This window comes from Nyctereutes procyonoides, unplaced genomic scaffold (genome assembly GCF_905146905.1).
Source record: "Nyctereutes procyonoides isolate TBG_1078 unplaced genomic scaffold, NYPRO_anot_genome, whole genome shotgun sequence".
Taxonomy (NCBI): Eukaryota; Metazoa; Chordata; class Mammalia; order Carnivora; family Canidae; genus Nyctereutes; species Nyctereutes procyonoides.
The window spans coordinates 45,322,530-45,348,632 of NW_026575133.1; the positions used below are offsets into that span (position 1 = coordinate 45,322,530).

Genomic DNA, 26,103 nt, shown 5'->3' on the forward strand with positions numbered 1-26,103 from the left:
GTGGGAGGAAGTGCAGAGGGAAAGAATCTCAGGCAGACTCCTCAAAGAGTGTGGAGGCTGATGCAGGGCCCGATCCCAGGACTCCAAGACCAACCATGACCTGAACCAAACCAAGTCAGATGCTTGACAGACTAAGCCACCCAGGTACCCCAAGTTTGTAGTTTTGACAGGAGACTGATGTCATTACCTACAGGTGGATTTTATTTTCTCTGGGCAGTCAAGGCCAGGAGGGATGCTGACATGTATTATAATAGGCTTGGGTTCTTCTGCTGGGTCGGAGGAGTCTCCAATCAGACTCAGCAGCAGATGGAGGGTCTGAGAAGCCTATTGGCTGGGCTCATTCAAATCTGTGGTTGTTTCCAGACAGATGGAAGGAGGACCGAGCAGCAAGGGCATAGGCAATATTTGTAAGACAGTAACTGAAACAAAGGACCAGAAAGCTAAGCAGGGTGGGGAAGCAAGAGAGCCCCCTAGGAGATTGTCGACAGTATCTGGAGATACTTTTGGCTGTCACAACTCGGGGGAAGGATGTATTCATCCACTGGGTGGGGGACAGGTGCTTCTCAACATCCTATGATGCACAGGACAGCTCCATACCACCCCAATAAGGGGACTATCTGGCCCAAGATGTCAACAGTGTTAAAGAAACCCTACTCCAGAGCAAAGCTCCTTGAAAATGCAGGCCATTTACATCAGACAGAAGAGGGCTCAACTGGGTATTGAAGTAACAAACTATCTTCAAATTTTCTGTACCAGAGATATTCCAAAGGCCTAAACTAAACCAACTTAGTTTTCAGGAAAGGCATCGAACCAAGTACACAGAAAAGTACAATGTTTAGATACTTAAAGAAACCTATAGATGCCCTTGACTTCTCTTGCCTTCCTTGCCCAGCTTTCCCCAGCTTCTCGTTTACTTCTTTCCCACATGCTAGAGAATTAAGTTCTAATGATACATTCATCTTGACAAAATTCCTTTACTGGAAGTAATGTGAAAGTCTGAAGAATTTAGTAAGACAGCCTTTTTGCCCGTATACAGAAATGATGAAAGACGAGGCCACGATTAAATTCCAAGCAGAGTAACATAATTAGCAAATTTATGAATGGGTCTTCTTTTCACGGTTCCACTGTCAGGCCTAATTACTTGTATTAATTAGAACTGTCAACACATGAATATGCTCATGGAGGCTGCTTCCTATGGTAAAATACGAGACTTGTAAATATCAAGACACTTGGAAAGATGCAAAAACTTTCATTTATTAGCAGCTCTAAATGATGTGGAGGCACCCGGCTACACAGTGAGCCTTGGGAATTGACTGTAAATAGATTCCTAGTTAATGAATTTGCTGTTTGTTCTTCCTTGCTTAGGCATTAGTCTCCGTGTAGCCTTTGGATGAAACAGCCAAGACATCACTACTTTGGCAGGACCATCACAAGGATAAGGAAAGAGTTCACATGTTACTGGAGAACTGCAAAGAGTAGCCAGGATGGTTAAGGTGGGAAAGATAGCTGGGAGGAGGGGGGCTAAAAACCATAGTTGTAACACCACTTTTAACTCTGTGTGACCCTGGGTAAGTGGATGAGTTACTTAGCCTCGTGGTGCCTTGGTTTCCTCACCTGAAAAATGGGGTTAGAGACAGGGCTTGTCCAGAGTCGTGGTGAGCCTCCAATGAGTCCATACACGCAAGGGGCTTCAAGCACTAGCTCTTCTTACTGTTTTCATAACCACTGCCATCTGCGATGGGGGCAGAGACAGAAGTGAACACTCCCAGAAGGAGATCCTTGGAGTGACCTGCATGGTGATGAAGAGCTCTGGAGTCAGATAGGGCTCAATTCATACCTTGACTCTATTACATTTAATTTCTAAGCCTCAACTGTTGCCCATCTAGATTGGAAGACCTTGCAAACAGTATATGGAAAAATAATGCATGTAATGTATTCATTCTGCTGGGCCCATAAGAAGCTCGCTAAATGTTAGTGGCTGAAGTGTCCATTACCATTACTACCTTTCAGGAGAAATCTCCAAAGTTGAAATGGATGCCAAAAGAAAGGTTTGGGTGAGTGATCTAAGATAAGTGGAGAGAGCAAACGTGTGGAAAAGGAGAAAGGAAAACCAAGTGGTGGGAAGAGGCGTTTGAGCAAGTGCCTTCTGTGCCAGGTGTCCTTCATCCCGTCTCAGGTGGCTACCAAGCGCCACAAGCAAGGCTTAACTCCCCAGCCACAAAATCCCCATAAATCCCTTAATTACCCTGTTCATTGGTGAAGGAGAGACAGCTGGGATTCCAACTGGGGCCTGACTGCCTGTGAAGCCCAGACCCATACCGTGTTGAGGCGGGAAAGCAAGGTTGCAAAGGGCTTCATCACAGGCGGAGGGGTATACAGATGCTAAGCTCCTTCTGCTTGCTTTTTCCTTTTTCCCTTTTCCCCTTCACATATAAAAAAATAATAACCGAATTCTTGATAGGCAAAGCTTGTTCTGGCCAGTTGGCTAAACTTTACCTGATAACTACCATAAAATTCCATAAAATGTTACATAAGGGTCAGTTAATCAAGTCGTTTCAGTTTTAATCCCCTTCAGTACCAACTTGGCAACAGTCCACAAAAGACAGAATTATTCTGTGTTTTATCTGACAAGGTCCTTCCAGAGACTCCTATTTCTGACAGTGTGAAGATGGCCCATCTGACAGGCAGTGCAGGGGAGCGTTCCAGAAATGACTGAAGGACGTATCTGCTAAGGTCCCTCCTGATTCAAGGATCTTCTATTTCTGAATATAGTGAGATGTGGATGCTACAACGGATTTTGGTTGCAAATCCATTTCTGCATAAAAAATATAAAACTAGACAACTAATAAAATATGGTAAGTTTGACCTTTAATCTCATCTTAAAAATCTTGCAATACCTTAAAACCAATCCAGCCAAAAATTTATAGCATCAGAATAATCAACATATAAAGATAAAATCTAGTTAGTGAATGTTCTGGATCATTTAACAAGGATATTTGTTAAAATACAAGATAACAGAAAAACCCCTGCAGTTCCTAAAGACATATGAAAAAGCAAGCTGATGTATGCTGATCACTGGAAACTGTTAAAACTTATTTTAAGGATAGAACTCCCCACCTCTACTCTAGTTGCTCATTAGTGACTTTCAAAGCAAATATAGGCACCAAAGGATCCTATTGATGATCCTCTAAGGTAGTGGGGAATCTTTAGTAATGTGCATTATTGCTCTTCAAAGAACTCAGTTTTTTTTTATTGCATATTTTGCTTAAAAATGAACTTGCATGATATGGTAAAAACAGCTCTAAGTGGAGAGTGTAATGATGTGGATTCCAGGTCAAGCTCCAGGATGGATAAGCCATGTGGCTCTAGCCAGTAACAAACTTTTTCCCTAGGGTGCACACTGCCAAGGTGGTTAGGACTAGGCCAATCCTAAAGCCTTTACAGACTTACAATCCCAGGAATAACTATGTTAGCAAGAACTCTGTGTAATTCTTATAAGGCCAAACCACTGCCACGGGGCTCGTAGACTAACAGTTCTGCACAGTTTCTGGAAGTGTCAACAGAGCTCTTTTTAATGGTGCAGCCGAGCCGTCAGGTTATAATCATCTCTAATTGGTGATCTCGTGAACTGCATCTTCCCTAACTTTTAGTGAAAAGGCCCGACAGTTTCATTCCTCTAAGAAGAAACATGTTAAAGGGCAAAATAATAATTAAAAAAAGCACTGTGAGCAATAATCATTGAAATTCACTGTGTTTATGTGAACATTCCTCATCAGTAAGATTTAAGTCTAGAGGACAGAATAAACAAAAACCAAACATGTTATTTTATAATTTCTTAATTGCATGAATTCCAATAAGAATTGGTATGTGATGTAAGATGGGCTTAATGGTTCTTGGTTCTTCTTTTCTTTTCTTTTCTTTTGGTCATGGAGACATGTTAAAACCCTTTCTTCCATCCTTCACATCCCTAAATGTTCCCAACCGGTCGTTCCCCTTCCCTTCTACTAGCAATAATTTCATCTAGACAACAGCTATTCCTTACTGGCTCCCTCTCTCCATATACTCTTCCTCTTTCTCATACTTGACTAAGTTCTCTGAAAGCAGAAAATGTGTTCTTCATTTTCATTCTGGAGGAAGAGGGGTAGCCTATCTTGCTCATACTCGGCACAATATGTTTTCCATATATTCTAAAGACGATATATAAAGAATTTAGAAATCTAGGTACTACTGAAGTGTGTGGTAGTATCTGTACCTCCAACTTAAGAAAAAAAAAACAAAAGTGCTCATTGCCTTCTGCTAGGTAGAGCTCCTTGAGGAGCGATGCAGAGACAAATGGGAACCTCCCACTTTGGTCTTCAAGGATCTCTCCAACTGAGGACTAGGGGAGCTTGCAAAGCAATCCCAATGCCTGGGACCCCACTGCCCTCTCTGTGCACACTCCCTTACCCCCACCCCACCGGCTATAGATCCCGGTTCATAATTTCAGAAAGCTCCCTGGGTGATTCTAACAGGCAGGTGGCTGAGTACCACCAAAATCTCTAAAACATCTCCTCTAGTTTCTTAACTACTAGTCAATTGTATGTTTGGTATTTCTGGAATTACAGTCCTTAGATGCACCCACAGCCACCATTCACTTATGGAAACACACAAGAGAACAATGGTTATTCTGTTTTCAGAAAACAAGTGAGGTCACTGTAGTTAGGAATATATCCATAGTCTTCCTTGCTATTGGTGAGCTGTATCTTTCATAAAAATCCACTCTCCTTTATTCTTAATATTGCCTTTCCTGTATTTCCACTGAATTTAGATTTCGTCTACAGTTAGCTGTTACCTGTGGGTTGGAAAACATTTTGGGATTTCATATCCCCTGGACTCTCACATGTATCCAGTGCAGGTCCTGAAAAAACTCAACCATGAAATCTGCCACACAAATTCCCAGACAAAGCGTAAAGTCGGCCAAGAAGACCTAAGTTAACCTCTACTTGGAAAACTTAATTTGAAACTTTTTGATATTTTACAGAACTCTGACTTGCTAAAATTTCTATAATTTCATTCCAATTAATATGAATACAAAAGAAATCACTAAGCTAATAAAGTACTAGCCACATTGCATAGAATATTAGTACTGTTATTGTTATTTAAAATATGATGATGACAATGCTACTGATACAGTATGAAAGGGGAAATAACAATGATTAAGTTCACAGACTCTAGAACCAAGACGTTTGGGGTCACATCTTGGCTCTACCACTTAACTAGCTTGTGTGACTGAGGTCGGCCTCCCTTTGGTTATTAGTCTTCTCTGAAATGGGTAAACACTAAAACCCATTTCATTGTTGATGGATTACGTGAACATGTTCATGCACGCATGTGTATATAAACATACAAAGTCACTTATGATCATGTCTGTTATGCTAGGATTCACTTATATTCCATCTCTTGGGGCACCTGGGTGGCTCAGTGGTTGAGTGTCTGCCTTTGGCTCAGTTCATGATCCTGGGGTCCTGGATCAAATCCCAGATCAGGCTCCCTGCAGGGAGCCTGCTTCTCCCTCTACCTATGTCTCTAACTCTCTCTGTCTCTCATGAATAATTAAAATCTTAAAAAAAAAAAAGAATGCCATCTCTCCCCCTGCAACCCAATCCACACACAGTGTGGTGATTGTAAGATCCCTATCTGCTCTTGTTGCTCCCCTACTTAAAACCGTGACTTCCACTGTCCCCAGGACCAACTACAAAACCCTTAAACACAGTGTACAGACATTCCCACCTGTCTTGCCCCTTGGGGCTCCACCTGAAAAACAAATTGCAATCCCAGACAACTTAGTTTTTTCCAATAGGCCATCCCTACCTCTGAGGGTCTTTATCCATTTTCTCTCCTCCCCTCTTGGCTCCAATCCCTTGCTACTCAGTGGTTGTGGTTCAGGGGGAAACCCACAATCCTTAGAGGAGCCACGGTCTAGAACACACTAACTGAAATTTAGGGTCAATAATCCAGATCACCCCAAACTTAGATGTTATACGTTCATTCATAGAGAAAGGATCCTCAAGACCTAAGCATTCCGCCTGCTGATCTTTAAGACAATTAACGTAACAGCAGGTGTTATGATGTCACTCCGTTACAGCCACTCCGGAGAAGATCCGTGAATTCTGAGTTTAGAGTAAATGGCATCCTCTCTGTATGCTTCTGTCTTTGGTCTGCTGTAGGTGCAATTCTGAAGTTATTTTCATGTTAAGGAGTTGTTTCTCTGTTCATGTAACTGCAGAGAGCAGAGCAATGCGTCTTAGAAAATACAAGTCTGAGTGTTTTTAAGGACACCGCTCATTTGATCTCATTATTCTGCCAGTTAATTGACAGGAAAGAATGTCCTAATTGCTCATTAACTCTGAAGATGTCCCCCTTGTATGGTGTCAAGGTCTAAGAGATACAGGGTACACAGCATCTGCACAACTGCTGCTGCTTTGAGGGACAAAGCATTAGTTTTCGCGCAGCTAAAAAAACAGCAGATGTTTTTAATTTTGGCTTCAAACAATCTTATCTATAATACAGCAGAATTTGGTGGGGAGTTATTTTCTCCCCGGGCTAATAAGATGAACATTGCTGGTTAAATACCATTTTCTGGGGCCACATGGCTTTTCACAACCACTGCTTATGGAAATCATTCTTGGTTTGATTGTAATCTGCCAAAATGGCAGCGGATTTTTAGAAGTGCCTCCGAGAAGGCACTCCCTGAAGTTCTTCCATTTCCACCCACCCCTGTCCCTATATGCAGGATCACAATGAGTAAAAGCCTAACAGAAACACACCATCAGCATAGGTGCAGCTCAGGTTCCTTCCTCAAAGCGTAACAAGAAATCCAGAATTTCACTAAACAGCTATGCCCACGTGCCGAGAAGAACAGTCTACATGTTCCTGTGATATATAAAACATTAAAATGACAATTAGCAAATAATTAGAGCTACCGAGGGCTAGGAAATGTCATAACGTGACAACCATCATCGTGTCAAAGTTATGCTCAAAAATGGGCCTTGCTGAACCTGAATTATCTAAGTCAGGGGCTTATTCCCCTCTGCACCCCCCAATGTCTTACCAAAAAGCATCCTCCACATGACAGTAAATTACTTGAGGTTTAAAATTTATCTTTGTCACAGCAGTGTATGCCAAAAGAAGGGCCCTGCTAACCCCCAGAGACACAGCTTATTTAAAGTTATAATGAAGACAGCAGGTGTTCTATACAGATGTCACTTCTTCTAGAAGACACTTATTAAACACTTTATCTCCCTTAATGTCGAAGGACTAGCTACGTTTTATTTGCTTTCAGCATCACTGTAGCCAAAAGCAAATTGTTTCCTTTTAGTCTCACTGAGCTGAAAATTAAAAACTACTGGGCTTTGGGTTGTTTAGGTTGATTTGTAAAGAATTCTAAATGCAGTGATTCAAGAGTCAACCCATACTGTTTTCTAGTAACACAAAACTGTATTTTGCAATTCAAAAATGCTCTTCCAGAACGTGTGCCAGACTTCTTCCCCTGGTGGCCCAAACCTCTGCATTCCAACTGCCACACAACCTTTCGTGCAGATAAAGTGGAACAGATAGGAAAGGACCACACTCGATAAAATATATGAAGCTTTACATTTCGTATACTGGCAGGTAAAATGGAACTGCCTGGTGGCATGGTCCCTAACCTGCATGCTAAAGCAGCCCCTAACTGGGACAGAGTCCAGTGTGTTCTGGAACCTTAAGAAAGAAATCACTGCACTAGGGAGGGAGCGCTAGCTACTGATAACAGGAGCAGTTAGCCTTCTTGTCTGAAGTGTGTGGATAACTTTAGCCTGGGAGGTTCAGAGTAGAGAGGAGAATGGAAAGAGGAGGAGATGCAGAAAGGAAAAGGGGAGACAGGGTCTGGAGAGATCCTAGTTCAGGACTCTGCTCAGTCTCCCCCATCACTCTGACTGCTCATCTGTAGCCTACAGAGCCTGGAGGGGAATGTAAGTGTCTCTGCATTTCTCTGCAACAACCTGATGCTTTCAACAGAATGGAGCTGTGGAGAACATCAGAGAAGAGCATGGCTAATATTGAATACTTTTTAGCAATGCATAGATTCACGTTAATGATATTTTTCCTTTCCTTTCTCTACATGATTCTGCAGAGATTTTAGTAAATGGAGGTAAGCCAAAATAAGCAAATAAAAGTCACCATAATCGTATTCTTGAGAAATAAGGATAATTGGCATTTTGTTAAGGATTATCCCAACCTTTTTAACACTACATTTAGATCTCCTAAAAATAAATGAGTTGTTTCTAAGAACACTGCTTGTATCCTTGCTTCTCATCTGATATACCATGAACCTGCTTCTCTGTCTTTTTAATGGCTGAGTATTATTCTACATCATGATGTATTTAACCTGTCCCTTATCGTGGCATGATTAGGCCATTTGCAATTTTTCCAAAGCAGATGATTACAATATAATTTTAATCAGCTTAATATTTATAGTAATCTTCATAACATTGCACAATTTCAGTCCTGTGTTACAACAAAAATAGATTTAAATAACACAGATGTGACACAGGAAGATTTCTCGTCCCTAATTGAGATTCATGAAGATATATAAATACATATTATGCATGACTCTCACATCTGGCTCTCCATAACTAAGTGCAACAGAATTATAAATAGTTCTGGACCCTTGGAGAACTGCCATGTGATGAAACTAGACCACTGTGAAAGTTATTTGTGATACTATAATAAATGGAAACCAACATATGACTCTTGATTTTTCTTACCAGCAACACAACACAACAAAACGGATGGAAGACGGTGCATTTTCTGAGCGAGAGGACTTTGAGAGGTAGAGTGGATAGCAGTAGAAATTCCCACGGGAATAATTCCCTCTCACATGGAGAGGGAGAAATGTGTAACAGCCTAGTGTAAAATTCTGATGTCTTAAAGCCGCACTTAATGTGAGCACATTTATTCTTTTGTTCTGAATCATTTTTCCTCTAAAAGGAAAGCTACTGAACAAAAAATAGAGCCCTACTTAAATGAACAACACAAATATCCTTAATTAACATGTCGCTAATGTGTCCATATTAGAAACAATATTTTCACGCCCATATGCTATAAATTTTGGTAGAAATGAATGATAGCTCAGCAGATGATTTATGATTGTGTACAGCAAGCTTTTGTGTGTGTGTGTGTGTGTGTGTGTGTAGTGTCCTATAAGGTACCTGAGATGCAGGTTTCTTATGTAAAAGGGTGTTCTTTCCCCCACATGAACGATTTCGCAATTTTTAACTCTATCAGGATCTGTTGCCTAAACAAAACCAAAAATCAACCAAACAAAAGAACTTAGCTAATCATTAATGGACAGGTGAGGACCACAGTAAGAGAAATGTCATCATTATTCTATAAGGAATACAGTCCTTCTGGATGTAGCCCAGACTGTTGTAGAGTGGCCACACTCATCTCCGTTTTCAGGATTCTGAATTCAGGAAGATCACAATAGCCAATCCCCCTCCCAGAATACAAACAAAACTCCAGTTCAATTATGTCCTGACTATATGGAAAAAAGTCTCTATTATAACTGACAAATTCAGTTGTGGCCTAGAAATGCTTTTTCTAAAGAGGTTCCGCTTTATGATATAAAAGTGTCCCAACTAGGAACACAGAAGTCTGGCCTTGCCTGGGGTTTATCACTTAAGACTGTGACCCTGGGCAAATCATTTAATTGGTCTGTGCCGTCACTTCCCAATCTAAAAGAACAAAGATAATTACAAATGCTTATTTTGTAATGTGCTGTGTGGGTATGTGAACCATGGAGAGGCACTTCATTCTTGTTGACTTGGAAAGAACTTCACCAAAACACTGGCAGTGCTTTCTCCTGGGTGCCTACATTATGGGTAGCTGCAAGGATACACCTCAAATGTTATGTGGATTTTCTCTGGGTAGTGAGGTTACGGATTTTTTTTTTTGTCTTCTTATTTGTATTTTCCACAGGGAATATATATTGCTTTTTAGAACTAGAATAACAAATACTGCCCAAATTGTAAAAGACCGTGATAGATGAGCTCAGGTACCCATCATCACCTGTCTCAGGACCTCAGCCCCATCTGCCTCAGGACATCTGGAATTCAAGAAGAACTTCCAGAAAAGGAGCTGAGTGTTGCCCACCCCTGTGGCAAAACAAAAGCAGACCCCCCACAGCAATCACAGCACATGTCTTAACAGATTTTAGCACACATACATGAGAGCTGCCTGTCACACTTTCTCACCCATCTCCCCTTTACCTTGAAGGCCAGGTGGACTCTGCCCTTGGCAGGAGGGGAAAGCTGAAAGTCTGTCCGTAGTCAAGTCCAGAAGGATTACTCAGGGGTTCAGCTCTAGGGTGGCCTCATGGGAGCCCTAGAAATGTAAGTCCAATCTAGCACCTTCCAGAGAGGTCCTGACTCCCAGGCTCCTCACACCTGTCTACTTTACACCTGCATCCCCAGGGCAGGACACTGTCAACAGTAACTGAGGCCAAGTTCACAGATAGGCATATAGATGGTGATGGGATACTAAGTCTCTTGGCTTCTCTGTTTCCTTACTGGGTGAAAGTAGGTGTCCCGTATGATGACCTTTAAGGCCACTCTCAGTACCAACATATAACAGTTACATTTGAAAATGGCGCTACTTTGTCTCATTCTTTGTCACTGACTTCAAAAATAATTTAAATAAATTAAGCAAAGGATCACAATAACACATCCCTCCCTGAGATTTAAATGAAAGTAATTTGCTTAATATGCTCAACAATGGGGATGCCTGGGTGGCTCAGCAGTTAAGTATCTGCTTTTGGCTCAGTGCGTGATCCTGGAGTCCCGGGATCGAGTCCCACATCGGGCTTCCTGCATGGAGTCTGCATCTCCCTCCATCTGTGTCTCTGCCTCTCTGGGTATCTCATGAAAAATAAAATATTAAAAAAAAAAAACCAAAACATGCTCAACAATGTGGCTCTTTACAGAAACCAAACTCATTACTGGTGTTCAACTCACAGATGAAGATGAAATATTAAGACACAGTCATGCGAAACGTTGTATAAAATGATGTGTAATTATAATGCCTAAAGAAGAGCTAGAAAGGCTCAAATAAAAAGAAAATAAAATCCAAGTCACTGAAAATATCAACTACTGAGTCTATGTAAAAAAGTCTGGGCCTTCAGCTCAAAAAAAAAAAAAAAGAAAAGAAACTTCTTCATACCCTCAGTTGTTTGATTAATAAGAATGTAAGATCCACTATAATTTTAAAGCACTATTGATATTTCTTTTCCAAATTAATACATTTTTGTAGAAATAGCAAGAGTTTCTTAATCAGGCCTAATTCATAGTTTTCTGGGATTATTTGATTTTGTAAAACACTGAATATACACCTCAATAACTTCTGAAATTAAAAACTGTATAGATAGCTTGACTATACAAATCATTGTATTAGTAAACTTGATAGTTTATAAAATTCTTTTTTTAAAAAAAGATTTTATTTATTTATTCATGAGAGACATACATAGAGAGACAGGCAGAGACATAGGCAGAAGGAAAAGCAGGCTCCATGCAGGAGCCCGACATGGGACTTGATCCTGGGTCTCCAGGATCAAGCCCTGGGCAGAAGGCAGCGCTAAACCGCTGAGCCACCCAGGCTGCCCAGTTTATAAAATTCTTATATAATTTAGGGACTCATGGTTGCTTTAGTATTTCGCAGATTGGTAAGTAAAGTGATCAACTCATTTTGAAAGTTACTAAGAGTGCCTGGGTGGCTCAGTTGGCTAAGTGTCTGACTCTTGATTTTGGCTCAGGCATGACCTCAAGATCCTAAGATCCAGCCCTGGGCAGCTTGGTGCTGGGTGTGGAGCCTGCTTGAGATTCTCTCTCTGCCCCTCCCGTCTTGCGTGCGTGTGTGTGTGTGTACACACACACATGCTCTCTCAAAAAAAATCTTTCAAAAGTTACTGTATCTCTTTCATGAATCTAAAATATTGATATATTGATTAGCGGAAGTGAAATAAATTACTTAAATCACCTACTGTGTAGCAAAAAGAGTAATATTTTTGGTTTGATAGTAAAGAACAGGATTTATTCCTTTCTGTAGCCTACAATGCTTAATAGTATCTGACACATACAAGAGGCTCAAATAACAGATTTGCTGAGTAACAGAATGAATAATGATCTGAGCACATGAGTATGCAAGGTAACATCTCTGAAATTGTTAAGATGTGGTAGCCCAAAAGCAGTCTCCAAGTGTGAGGGGGATGGAGGGGCGATGGGTGGGTGGAATTAATTCATTAGTGTTTTGTTTATACGTTTATTGTTAAATCTACTCATTAGCATATGAATAATGCTTTCAATATACAGGGACTGTAGGGGGTGGCAGAGGAAAAATTATACACACATACAGAACTATTACTGTCAAGTTCCCAAATATGTCTAAATTTCATGTATCTTTATTTCTATTTTGCTATTTCAGTAACAGCAGGCTATGGTTAATATTTTAAAATTTGGGACCTCAAGAGAAGCCAGCTCCTTTACAATAGGGACCTAAACAGAACTCTGGCCCACTTAGTTTATTATTTTGTTTTTCCTGGCTGGGGTAGTCACATGTTGTTTCACATATTTTAAAACTCATATACTTATGTTTCTTTACGTGCACAATTTGACATCTAGACACAATCTCGAATATTCAACTTCACTGAAACTAGCAAGTAAGAATCATAATCCAAAGGAAGTGTTCTGCAGTGAAACTGCTTTTAGACAATCTGGCAGATGGTACTTTTTCATTACATTGAAACTTTTCCTAGGGGAAAACACACCAATTTACTGGGGAAAAAAAAGGTAAGTGGTCACACAGAATTAGCTGTGCATCTCTGTCCTGGCCTCCAATGCCTCTGCAAAGCCAAGCAGGCCAGCCACGAACATTTGCATATGTTAAAAACTACCAACTGCATTATGCCTACACTGGGCCAAAGAAGGATCATATAATCATGCAACTGAATAAGATACCACCACGTAGTCCACGTATTGATGGATGTAGATCTTCTGTAGAAAGCAGTGTGAATTTATATTCCTGAAATGGCCTTTGATCTGTAAGCCCTGAGATCTACATGTCACACACCAATATTCCTGACAGTTCCCTGTACCACCTCTTTCTAGCTACACCTCTCCTAGTCTGTCCATTACCACAGAATAATGGAAAAGGAATACTTACTATTCCCCAATTCCAGTCTTTATTATAAAAAAATAATAGTAAAACGAAGGTCTGATTAAGATTCAGTCATTCACACCTCAAGTAGAGCTAGTTAATTAATAACCCAGGACTGAATGCAGGCCACGGATTTTTCCGTTATTTTCTCTTTGTCTCAACACCGGGGAAGATAAAAAGAATGAACATAATGTACTTCATTTTTCTCAAAAATGTCCACACAATAAAGACACAAAACAAATGCTGCTCTTATATGCGTAGGTGCAGCTTCAGTAAAAGGAAAAATATACGACAGTTCTGTTCTTTTTTTACCTAAAATGTGTCTCAGTTGGCCCCTATAAACACATGATGCTTATGAACAAGAGATTCAAAGATATTGTCAAATAATCTGTTAACAACAAAAGGACGAGATATTAATTTGGAACCTAAATATTTTTTTTTCCAAAATGGCTTCCCTGGCAATTTCACATCCAAAGACTGAGAGACAAAGCAGCAACCGGTTTCATTCTGAAGCCAAGACCTTTGTAGTATATTCCACCATAGTTTCACATATGGCTAACCAGCAACCCCAACTGTACAGTGTGGAGAGGGGGGGGTGACAGATCTGCTTGCTTTTCACGAGAGAGCCAAAGTGTGATTGTGGCCATTTGCCTTGCAGAAGAGTCTAAGAAAAGAAGCACAAGTTACTCTACATGCCAGTAAGGATTTCCAGCTTTAACCAGTGCACATGCTTCAGCCTGGCAGATAGGAGTTGAAAAGGACACAGCTTTGTACGCCGCCAGCTGAACTTGGTGGCAGGCTATTAAAAAAAAGGGGGGGGGGCACAAATTATACATGGAAGGATGTGGGGGAGGGGTGGAGGAAAATGCAATGAGCTAATGTTCCTACTTGGCATCTGCCTTTTGACTCAAAGAAAGAGATGGCTCTTTTCCAGAATTTTTCTATTATTGTGGTATCAGCTGCCTCTTGGACTCGCTTATAAAAGTGGAGACTGCCAACAGAACAAGACAAGATTTCTGTTGAGGGTAGTAAATGTGCACGCTCCTTGAAATAATAGGGATTTCGATATTTCTACTAGAAAGGCTACTTTGGTCTTACTATTCCTGGCATGAGCTTCAGGATTTGTATGGCCAGGTACTGGTGAGGACCATGACAACAGCAAATTCTGAACTTAAAAATGTGCTACCTTGGTTCTTTAATTTACCCCTCCAATATATTTAACTAAAGAACAGTTTGAAACTAATTGGTGCTGGATGTTTCTTGCTGGACTGGCATGCTACCAAATGAATTTCTATTAGTTGGCACTTTCAAATCTCAGTATTACTCTACTACACTTAACTTCTTACTCTGGAAATCAAAGAGAAGAAATTAAGTACTTATCCAACCTTAAAAAAAAAAAGGATTACAGATTCTACCTTCTTCATGGAGGAAATATCTTTATTTAAACAACAACAAAAAGGTAGTAAATAAATGTACTAAGAACGATAGATTCAAACCCTGATGAAGAACAAGGGATGCTTCCAGCTTCCCTTTGGGGTGTAGAAAGCTATCTTATAATAAACATAATGTGAGACAATCTACAAATTAGTAACTTTTTCTGAACTCATCACACAGCTGAGGCAATAGGGCACCTAACTCAACACAGGTCTACAAAGGCACTGGAGCACTTGCTTACCTAGGTCACACTCCACTGGCAACTAATAAAAAGAATTTAGCCAAAACCATGAATAAACTGCTAAAGGCTGAGTGTGAGCTAGCAAGAGAACACAGGATGTATTCACAGAACATATAACACAAAGCGTACTGGGTGCTAAAATATAAAAGAACTCACACCCACTTTTAGGTTCTTCTCAGAACCTCCAGTGGGCCTCCCAAAAGAGATAGGTGAGAGTGCCCCAAAAGTACCCTTTGTCATTCCTGGTTCAGTCCTGGGAGAAGGAACAGCAACCCTGGCAGGAAAGGTTTTTATAAAATAGGCTGCATAGATCCTTCTTCTCTGTCCCTATGGAACAAAAGCCATCTAGTGCCTGGAAGAAAGGCAAAAACCACTGTTTCCCTAATGGAAATGGTGAAAGCCAGGGCAGCTTAGGAAAGGGGGAGGGGAAATCAACACCAACCTCTAAATGTGGGGGAGGACCAGAAACACTCAGAGGGCCACACCTCCAAGCCGAGGCACACAATCACTGAGATCAAGGCCTAGCCAAGGTGTACCCCACTTGCCTCCTACCCCTAGACTGCAAAACAGAGAGTAAGAAGCAGCGGCAGTGTACCCCTGGGAGAGTCATGAGAGCGGATGGGGAGCCTACCCAAGCCACTGCACAGAGGAAGGGCTGAGATCCAAGGTCAAGCAAACACTGAGAAAACCTCACCAGCCCCCACCCTAAAAAACAAGGTAACACTAGAGGAACCTGAAGTGCCTGGTGTACAGAGGGTAACCACAGCAACAATGTGCATTCGGGATTACTGGGAGCAATTTGTTTAATTCAAAATGCAGTATGCAATAGAACAAGTAGATAATCAGAAGGGAATGGAAGACCCGGGGAATGCTAGACTAAGTTAATCTAATTAACATTTATGGAATATTCCACCCAACCAGAGCAGAATACACATCTGTTTCAGGGGCACATGGTGTTTTCACCAGGGTGGACCATAAAATGGCACAACCAAGTGGGACTTATCCTGGGAAAGCAAACCTTCCTCAATTTTGAAAAGCAAAATAATTTAGTATGTCAACAGACTAAAGAAGAAAAAAATGTATAATAATCTCAACAAATAGATTCTTTTTTAAAATTACTCTTTACAATAGCCTACCTCCCCCTCCAAAAAAACATACTTAGGTATAACTCTAAGATATTATATGGAAGATCTGTATGCTCAAAAAATTTTGTGATATGAAAATCTGATTACAATATAACATTGAATGAAAGCAAGAAAGGTACAAGATAGTATGTATATATGGTCAGAATTTTATAAAATAAAATTCAAACCAAGTATTTTTTCCATAGGGATAGAAAGGCCACAAAATATTAAATATTTACAACAGTGTGTCTTTAGTTCCTTATTCTTAATAAGGCAATCACCAAGTGTTTTAAAGGAAATAAAACTGAAATTAATACGAACAATGTGTAAAGCTAATTCCTTTGCTGCCACCTGTTACTGTATAATGCACTGCAAGAAGTCTTCTTAGGTCAGTTTTCTTGGAAATAGTTCCATATGCTCTTAAAATCATTTGCTGAAAAGAAAGTTCTGTGGTCAAAGAAGTTTAAAAAACACTAATGTAATAAATTGGTTTCCTAATTGTAGAATTCATTAGAATCATCAGTATACCAGCGCCATTCTGGATCTTTAATGGGGTATAGTTTGCTATATGTTTATAGTTCTGTGGTGTTTTCCAAATTTATTTGAGTGCAGTACTTGTAGAGGGGTAGTAAGAGAGACAGGACAGGGTTGTTTTGGCTGACATTCCAAAGTAGGTTGCAGACATCACATTATTTTGCTTCTAAATACTTCAGTGTGTATCTCCCAAGAATAAGGGACATTCTGTTGCTTATCCACAATACTGTTAACACATCCATGAAAGTCAGATTACTTCCCTAACAACTTCTAATCTCTAGTCCAAATACAAAATTCCAGTTTTATATATAAAAAATGCTTTTATAGTTAGTTTTTCAAGGTTCTCATGTTATGTTTGTTATTTCCTTTTAATGCAAAACCACACACTGTTTGTTTGTTTTTTTTTTCTTTTTGATGTGGATTTTTTTTTTCTTCCTGGAGATCAGTTTCAATGAATTGTAGAAATCCCATGTTTTGTCTGATTATTTCTCCATGGTGTTACTCACTTTGTTCCTCTATCCCAGGTTATTTCCAGTATATTGACACAACAGAAGACTCAGAGTCAGGTAAAACACTTTTAGCAAGAATATGTCATAACAAGAACATGATGCTGTGCTCCTCATCCCACATCATATCACGAGACACACAATAGGCCACCTCTCTAGTGATACTGCTGAGCTTGATCACAGCATTCAGGTGCTGACTGCCAAATCTCTCCATTGCAAAGGTATATCTTTCTCTTTGTTACTAGCATTTCTGCCACGAGGTGATACTTTATCACTTTATCACTGTCCTGTCTCTCAATAACCTTCTAAGTGATATATATATATATATATATATATTTTTTTTTTTTTACCCCTGGATGGTATTTGCAGGACCACCAATTATTTCATTGTGTTCCTAATTAATTTTTATTTACATCTTTAAAATTTCTTTATAGGAAAACTCAGTCTTTGTGATGTACAGGTATGAGAGTTCTGCCAAATACAGAGTTTTGTATCCACCACAATAATTGAGATACACAATAGTTACGATACTTCAAAAAACTCCCTCTCACTGTCCCTTTGGGGTCCTAAATGAAGTTTGATACAAAGTCCATTCTCAGCAGCTTTGCTCCAACCTCATTTGTCCCATAGTATTTTTTATCTCACCTAGTAGTGATTAAACTCCTATGTGCATAAGAGTAAAACCATTAAAATTTATTTTAATATAGGCTCTGGGGCCCTACCCCCAAAATTTAGGATTCCAAGGCTAAGGCATGGTGCTTATGATTGTGATTCTAGTAAACCTTAAGTATATGCCACATGATGATTATGAGCATGGCCTTAATTCTCTACCTTTCCTTCTATCCATATTCTTTGCAATGCAATTTTGCAGCTCCTGCCATGAAGAGGTGGAGTCTGTTTCTGAATCCCATGAGTCTGGGCAGTGACTTGTTTCAGCAAACAAATACAGTGGAATTGATGGTATACCTACACAAGCCTTGCTTGTTTTGACTCTTCTGGAACCCTTGGGCTGAGGCCTGGCAGATGAGCCAGGGCTAGCCTGCTATATGAGGAGGGGTGTGAGGCCTCATCTCCACCATCACCTCAGATGACAGTCAGTCAGGCAGGTAAATGGGTCATCCTGGAGCAGCCAGCTCCACGCAACCCTCTGCAGACACCTCAGCATACCAGCCAGGCAAGATCTTGTAAACTTTGCCAGCTGACATATATAAATATATACATATATATATATATATATATATATATATATACACATATATATATATATATATACACATATATTAGCCATGTCAGAGCGATCTGTTACATAGTAATAGATGACTTATACACTACAATTCTGATACTCTTTACCCAAGGACTACTGACTTACCTGTTCTCCGTTCCCCCACTACCCTGGCTCCCACCACCTTCCTCAATTAGGCTTTTATATCTTGTTCAGACTATTGCTGTCATTCTACCTCCATGCACACTACTGCTATTGACTGCATTCTTTAAAGTCAGAAGTTAAGTTGTCATAATGGATGCATTCCTATCATCTAGCATAATGACTGGTGCCCCCCACAGGTGCTCAGTCCTGGTTTGTGGAATGACAGTTGCCAGATTCATAGAGCACAGCTCTGATCATGTCGCTACTGTATGCAGGACTCTACTGGCACTTACACCACATACCAGGTCCACTTTCCACTTGGTTTACTTAATTCTAGGACCTCTGTGACCAGGCTGCAGCCTCACTCCCCACTCTTCTTCCCTTTCTTCTCTCAAGGCTTGGATAAAAAGTGAGGGCTAGCTGACCACACCTTTCCTTCCCTGTCTGTATGATATTGACTCCTGCCTGGAAGGCCGGCCCACAATCCATAAACTCGACACATTCCTGAAGGTCCAAGTCCTCTGTGAGAGTCTAGTAGGTCTAGTTAAGAAAGAGCTCACCCCTTCTCCTTGCCTCTAGCACTTAGCCTGAGCACTATCCCCTGAGCACCTGATACTGTGGTTACCTGTTCGCTGTGGCATCTGGCAGGCATCTCCTCTGAGACTGTGAACTTTGAATACCTCTCTGTATTCCCTATGGTACCTAACACAGTCCATGCAACATAGTAAGACCTTTGTAAATGCTTACTGAACAAATGAATAGGTGGTTTTTAGTCACTAAAACGATAGTAACAGTGGTAAGCCAAACCCGTGACAAAGATGGCAAGATACACAGTGGTTTTCATATATCAGTCTGTAAAAGAATCTTCTGGAAGGCCTGTTGAAAGTACAAATTCCAAGGCTCTGCCCCCAGAGAGGTTGCTTCAGTAGGTCTGGAGTAGAACCCTAAGTTTAAATTCTTATCAAGCTGTCCATGTGATTTTGGGGGAGGTTTGTGGGAAATGCTTTTACATACAGTGACACACAGCCTACTTTGTAGATATGAATTCCGAAGTAAACTCCTTTTCTCATGCACCTAAGAATTTTTTTTTTTTAAGTTTCCCCACAGAAATGCCAAGGCACTGAGGAGTGCGGTGGGCCTATAAAAAGAACGACTTTAACAATACATACATAGTCTGGCACCTTATTCGCTTAGGTTGCTGGGAATATGGCATCACACCCCATTCTTTGTAATCACAATCTGCACACATTTTTTCCATCTACATATCCTTTTTATAAACTATTTAAAGTTTAATTTGCTACAAATAGTCCTTTTTGAGACCATCTCACCATGTGAGGTATGCTTTAGAAGTGAAAGGTGCAGAATTCCTACCTCGGTCCCAGAGGCTGGCTCTTAATGCTCTCTCCAGCTGTTCCTCCTCACTGAGTCCTGCTGTGTAGGCATTATAGTTCATGGGTGCCTCTTCAGGGTAACCTGGCCTGCCATATGGGTAATAATCCTGGTATCCGGAGTAGCCTACAGGCACAAGGAAAAAGTTACAGAACATGGCCATGTACTGTTCTTTCCATTCTTCCCATCTGTAAGCAAAGACAATAAAATGATTTAGGTCATCACTCTGAGTACAGTAATGAGTTCCAAGAAAGAAAAAATGATAAAGGGAGAATTCCTCCATGAGCATGGGCAATGATACTCTTATTAGTGCTGTACATGCCCACAGTGCCCAATGTGGGACTGCACATGCTCTCGCATGTCCTTATGTGCTATAAAGGAAGAAGATATTAATTTAGAAGGTCTGAGTGGTAGTGGAGAGGGGCTGGTATGACCTGTTTTCATCTGGAGTGGGCTCTTGCAGTTTAGAGCTCCGCAATACTTGGGAGTATTTTCTGTGAAGTCCTGACGAGAATCAAGGGCACGGTTGAAATGATAGTTGATAAAGCCTTTCTGTCGAGTGGCTCCATACAATGAGCGACAGACTAACATTTAATGCAGGGACCACAGGATTTCTGTGCTGGATATGATATTTTGGACAGTAAGTAACTTCATAGAGATATACAAGGTGATGTCTCTATACTTATAATTTTATGTCAAAAACATAGTTTCTATTAAGAGCACTTTCAAGTAATTGGTTGCTAGACAGAATGAGAGAAGAAACAACCTGCTCATTAAATAACGCTTTAAGTATCAGACTTACATATCCCATTAATGAAGGTCAATCACAGAGTTCACTTTTGCAAGGTGCTTCCATCCATCTTTTTAAGTTGGTTTGAGTTTACTCCTTACATTTTCTTTAATTGCTCATTTTTATGTAATTTGTTTGGAAGAGAATTTCCCCCCCAAAGAATACCAATCTAATTCTGGTGTAATGAGAAGGAAGACAAGAGTCTGTTTAACTATATCCCTTCTTTCCTCTCATTAACATACCCTTTGGGGATGAGTTTTCAAATGTTTAATTAATGCGCTTTTTGTTGTTGATGAACATTCCTATCCTTTACTTTGAGTCCTGTCTCACAGGTCTTCATATCACCCAACATGGTATATAACCTGAGTTCAAATTTCTTACTGCTTCAGGGAAAAAAAAAATACACAATCAAGCCAAAAAGAGGAATACTGTAGGGCAGAATCTGGTTAATTAGGATTTCATATTCAGAATATTTGCTAATTGATCCTAAGGCTACTTTTTTTTTTTTTTTGGACAGGAAGTAGGATTTACTGGTGGGCATAAATAGGGAGTTGGCAGTGCCAGGGTTCTCACAAGTGCAGAGCTCTCCATTTGTCCAAGGGGCCACTATCAGGGATGTATCTGACCCCACTGGCATCTAGGATGAGCTTCCTTTCAGCCACCTTGTCTTCAAATTCATCCACATTAAACTTAGTAAAGCCCCCCTCCCCCCAACCCCCACCGTCTTGGAGATGTGATCTTCTGGTGGCCAGGGAATTTGAATTTGGCCCTGTATAGGGCCTCAATCACATGCTCCTTGTTTTGCAGCTTGGTATAGATGGATATGATGTCTTGGCCAATGGGACTCTGGCTACTGTGCCCTGAGGCTTCTCAAAGGCACCCCGCATACCTGTCTGCAGCCTAGATTGGAGTTAGCATGAGGTAAGACCTCAAAGTCCACTGGAAAGGGCTGTCTCCAAGGACCCTTAGGGCAACCTGTATAGACAATAAGCTGCATACACTGCCAAGGAGGCTACTGTTTGCAGCGATGGCACATCAGGGGTCCCGAGGCTATTTTAAAATTTACTTTTGTGCCGGTTAAAAATAAAATACGATATTAAAAAGGGAAGCAATTCATTTCCCATAAGAATTTTCAGGCATTCCCAAAGTCTTTATTTTCATATAAACAATGAAATGAAAATAAAACATACTGATCTAGTTTGGGCTGATAATCTAACATAATTATACACATTTACATAAATATTTGTCATGTTACATGTGTCTATTGGTTATGTTTTTATAGCAGCTTGAATAAGACATAATTGACATGCTATATATTTCACCAATTTAAAGTATACAACTCAATGGCTTTTAGTACATATTCAGAGATTTGTGCCACTACCACAGTCAATTTTAGAACATTTTCATCACCCTCAAAAACAAACCTGTGCCCTTTAGCTATCATCTTCTACCCCTCCCTAAGGAACCAGAATCTACTTTCTGGCTCTATAGCTATGTCTATTCTGGACAATTATATAAATAGAATCATACAACATGTGGTGTTTTGTGTCTGGTTTGTTTCATTTAGCACAGCATTTTCAAGGTTCATCTATGTTGTAGCATGAATCAGTACTTCACTCCCTTTTGCGACCAAATAATATTCCATTGCATGATTCTATCACATCCATCAACTGATAGACATTTGGGTTATTTCCACCTTTTGACTCTTGTGAATTATACTCCTATAAACATTCATGGACAAGTTTTTATACAGAAATATGTTTTCATTTCTCTTGTGTACATACCTAAGAGTGGGATTCCTGGGTCATAAGAACTTCTATGTTTAACCATTTGGAACTGCCAGAATGTTTTCCAAAGCTGCATTATTTTACATTTTATGGGTTCAGATTTCTCCATATATTCACCAAGGCTTGTTACTACCTATCTTTGCAATTATAGCCAGCCCAGTAGGTGTAAGTGGTATCCCATTATGGTTTAAATGATTAATATTGAGCATCTTTTCATGTGCTTGTTGGTCACTTGTACATTGTCTTTGGACAGTGATCTATTCAGAGTCCTCGCCCATTCTTAATGATTATTACAACACTCTTCTTTGTAATATTTTACAAGATGTCCTTCAAAGTTACAAAGTGAATGATTTAAATAAACATTAAATAAAATTGTCCTGGATTTGGGGGGCTGATTCTGACAAGCCTTGCTCCTAGAGTAGTAAAAAATTAGAGGGAATTTACTAAATATGTCCAAGAACCCAACTTCCACATTCTCTCTCCTGTTTCCTGTATCACAAAATTAACATCTTCATATTTAAAATAGGGGAAGGAAAAAAAATAAAATAGAGGAAGGATATAAGTAAATTTCCCAAATCCTCACAAGAGTGTAGGACTGAAGTTAGATCTGGATTCAAATTTAAAAAAGGACCTCCGGGGGCACCTGGCTGGCTCAGTAGTTGAGCATCTGCCTTTGGCTCAGGCATGATCCTGGAGTCCTGGGATCGAGTCCCCCCATCAGGCTCCCTTCAGGGAACCTGCTTCTCCCTCTGCCTATGTCTCTGACTCTATCATGAATAAATAAATAAAATCTTTCTTTTTTAAAAAGGATACACTTCTTTAAATTGGGTCTCTCCCCAACAGACCCGTGAAAAAAATTTAGCTCCCACTGCTATGTTAGGGACCACCCACCAGCAAATCTTATATCCTGAGCATAAAGAAGACTATGGCACTGCTACAAACATTGTTTTCTAGATTTCTCACCAAAACAACAACAAAAACCTTTTATTAAGGGCAAATGGTTAAAATACCATCAATATGTCTACTTCACAAAGAACAAAAGAAAGGGGCAACCATTCCAAAACATAATAGAATACTTATGGATAAGTTGCTGAATACCATGGTATGCTTCCACAATCCCTCAACAGATAGACTGCCCAGTTCCCTAAGAGTGCCAATTATTTTATTGCAACACAAAAAAAGCACATTGGCCACGTTCCCATATGGCTCATTACCGCTTTCAAACCCTTGTGGAAAGTCATTCTGTTATACAAGTTCTAAGCGGCACTTCTACCTATCTATCCTCGAAAATGTCCAGCTAATTCAAAACCCAAAATAACCCCAAAGCTCTGAATACCCATCTGTACAGATATCAGAAATACCGCATACCCCATGAATCTATAGAGTTTCAACTGCCAGGTAAATTTGCTACAATTTGAGGCAATATTTTCTTGACATAGAAAAACATTTTTTCTTCATGTTATTTCTTATTTAAAAACCAACCCAGCACCGCCTTAATGAAATAAAGTCTACAACTCTAAACATCTGAATATTATAAAATCTAATTTGGTACTTGTCAGACAAAACATGAGGAGAGAAAGGGAAAGCTTCAGTGTGTTAAGTCACTGTGGTTGAAGGTTCTATCTCATCAGTCATAAATCATCAAGAAGACCAAAACTCCTATCAATATCTATTACAATGAGAACAGGTCTCCCTAGGACAAAAAATTTTCTTCAGCTGTTCTGCTGGCCCAATCAGATATTTTTAAATCTTCATAATAAACATGGCTGGAACAACCCAACAATCAAACACTTAAGATAAATAAGTTTAAATTATATCCTGCGATGAATAGCAGTCTAATACTCTTTTGTAGCTATATCCTTTGGCTCTGTAGTAAAAGGAATTCTGGTTATCATTATTCTATTAACTACCCCATCTGTTCCTTATACACATACCAGGATTTCATGGCAAAAGAGATCAAGAAACACCACCAAGATTAGAAAAATTGGTAACAGCTTTTTAAACATTCATGAGGTTCTTTGACCTATAAAAGACACTTCCAGCTAAGGATGGCCATATTAAGCATAAATCATTACTTGTAAGGGATACATATGCTCTCCTACAAGTTCCCTAGATGACCATTAGCATGGCCACCTGGCCTTATGTAGCTCTGCTTTTGAAGAAATCCAGTCACTTCAGAGGAAGGAATATAAATATGGTAATCTTACAGGGGATAAGAGAGAAAGGTAAAAGGGGCTTTTATTTCTCCCTTTAATTCTGTGGTGTCTGTTAGGCTTATGCTTCTTCCATATGAAGGAGGAAAGGAGAAGGTTTCCCTTTTTACTTTTTTTTTTTAAATAAATGCCAAAAAAAAAAAAAAGGAGAGAAAAGACAATAAGGGGAACTGCCCTATTTTGTAAAGATAAACCAACAGAATGTCCATCTCCTATCCTTGTAATAGAGAAAAAGCGGAGGCTTGGAATCAAGGAGTTGCATTTTTGGTTCCGGTTTTATCACATTTGTATGACATTAGCCAAATGACTTAACACTTCTAAACTTCAATTCCCCAGCTGTCACAGAAGACATTAGGACTAGGGAATCTACGATAGTTGAAGGCATGTCTATGCACAGGTATGTTCTTATTCTCTTTGTCCAGAGGAATATTCATTCCTGTTACTTTCAGGGATTTAAAAAAATCAACAGCTGAAAAGCCCTTTATCCTCTGCCAACTTCCAGGTGTTAGAGGCTATGTTCCTTGTGAAGTGGAGGGAATAGTCAATAGGAAGTGAGAAACCACAATAGGAGAACCAAAATGGTCTTCCTAAGCCACCTCTTCCTAGTCAGGCAGGCCAATGAAGCTCTTATGCTTAAGTCAGTGTGAGCTGGTCTCCAGGACCAACGACTAAAAGGAATCGATGCTCTTCCAAATGAGTATATTTATCAGCTTAGTAACTAATTAATCATCACACTTCTCTTTAGGTGAGACCACAGATAGAAGCAGATCAGCTGGCATCATTCAACAATGGTTCCTCTCCCACCCCAGGACCACGTTTCTAGTATTTTAATCATTCAAATTAGCAGAGGCAAAAGCCTCAAAAGTGAGGTTTTTCTTGGGGTAGCAACAGCATTCACTTCCATGATCCCCAAGTCTAGGTAAACCCTATCACCTAGACCAATGATTTTTGTTCTTGATCTCATTAAAATCACCTGGAAAGCTTTAAGAAAAAAAGTCCAAGTTCCTGTCTCTATCCTCATTCTGATTTAATTGGTCTGGGATGAATTCAAGGCACGGATATATTAAAAACAAAAACAAAAAAACCTCCTCAGGTGATTCATATATATAGCCAGGGTTGATGATCGTGATCCAAGTCTTTATAACTACATCAAAAACAGAGCTTGAATGTAACTCCAATAGTATCACTCCACTGATTAAATCCTTTAGTGGCACTCCAACACATTCTGGATAATCTCAAACAGGCCTTTAATAAAGGCCTGAAAAGCCCTTTCCTCCCACAGCTTTCCTTAACTTCTCCTTACTCATTCAAAACCCTTACCTACCACTTCCTCTGAATAACTTCCAATAACCGCAACCCTACTCCTCCCTATCAGGCTGAACACTGAATGCAGCACATTAATTCTGCTGAACTGGACTTCTATCACTGCCAGAAAGGAGTCACTGGGACTGAACTAGCCCTTCCGCCATAATCAAGTAGGAAACTAGAAAATATA

The 26,103-nt window shown here is 39.9% G+C and overlaps 1 protein-coding gene and 1 non-coding gene across 6 annotated transcripts in view; both read right to left on the minus strand.

The window, feature by feature from the left end:
• Positions 1 to 26,103, minus strand: part of RHBDD1 (rhomboid domain containing 1) — a 125,671-nt gene that overhangs the window by 31,722 nt on the left and 67,846 nt on the right. For all 5 annotated transcript variants that reach the window (XM_055300403.1, XM_055300401.1, XM_055300404.1 and 2 more), the window contains one exon: positions 19,801 to 19,944. In XM_055300403.1, coding sequence (XP_055156378.1) covers positions 19,801 to 19,944 — 144 coding nt within the window. The remainder of the gene's footprint in view (positions 1 to 19,800; positions 19,945 to 26,103) is intronic.
• LOC129494028 (small nucleolar RNA SNORA70) lies at positions 21,556 to 21,684 on the minus strand. Its single transcript, XR_008661284.1, has one exon. It is a non-coding gene; the product is annotated as a small nucleolar RNA SNORA70 (small nucleolar RNA).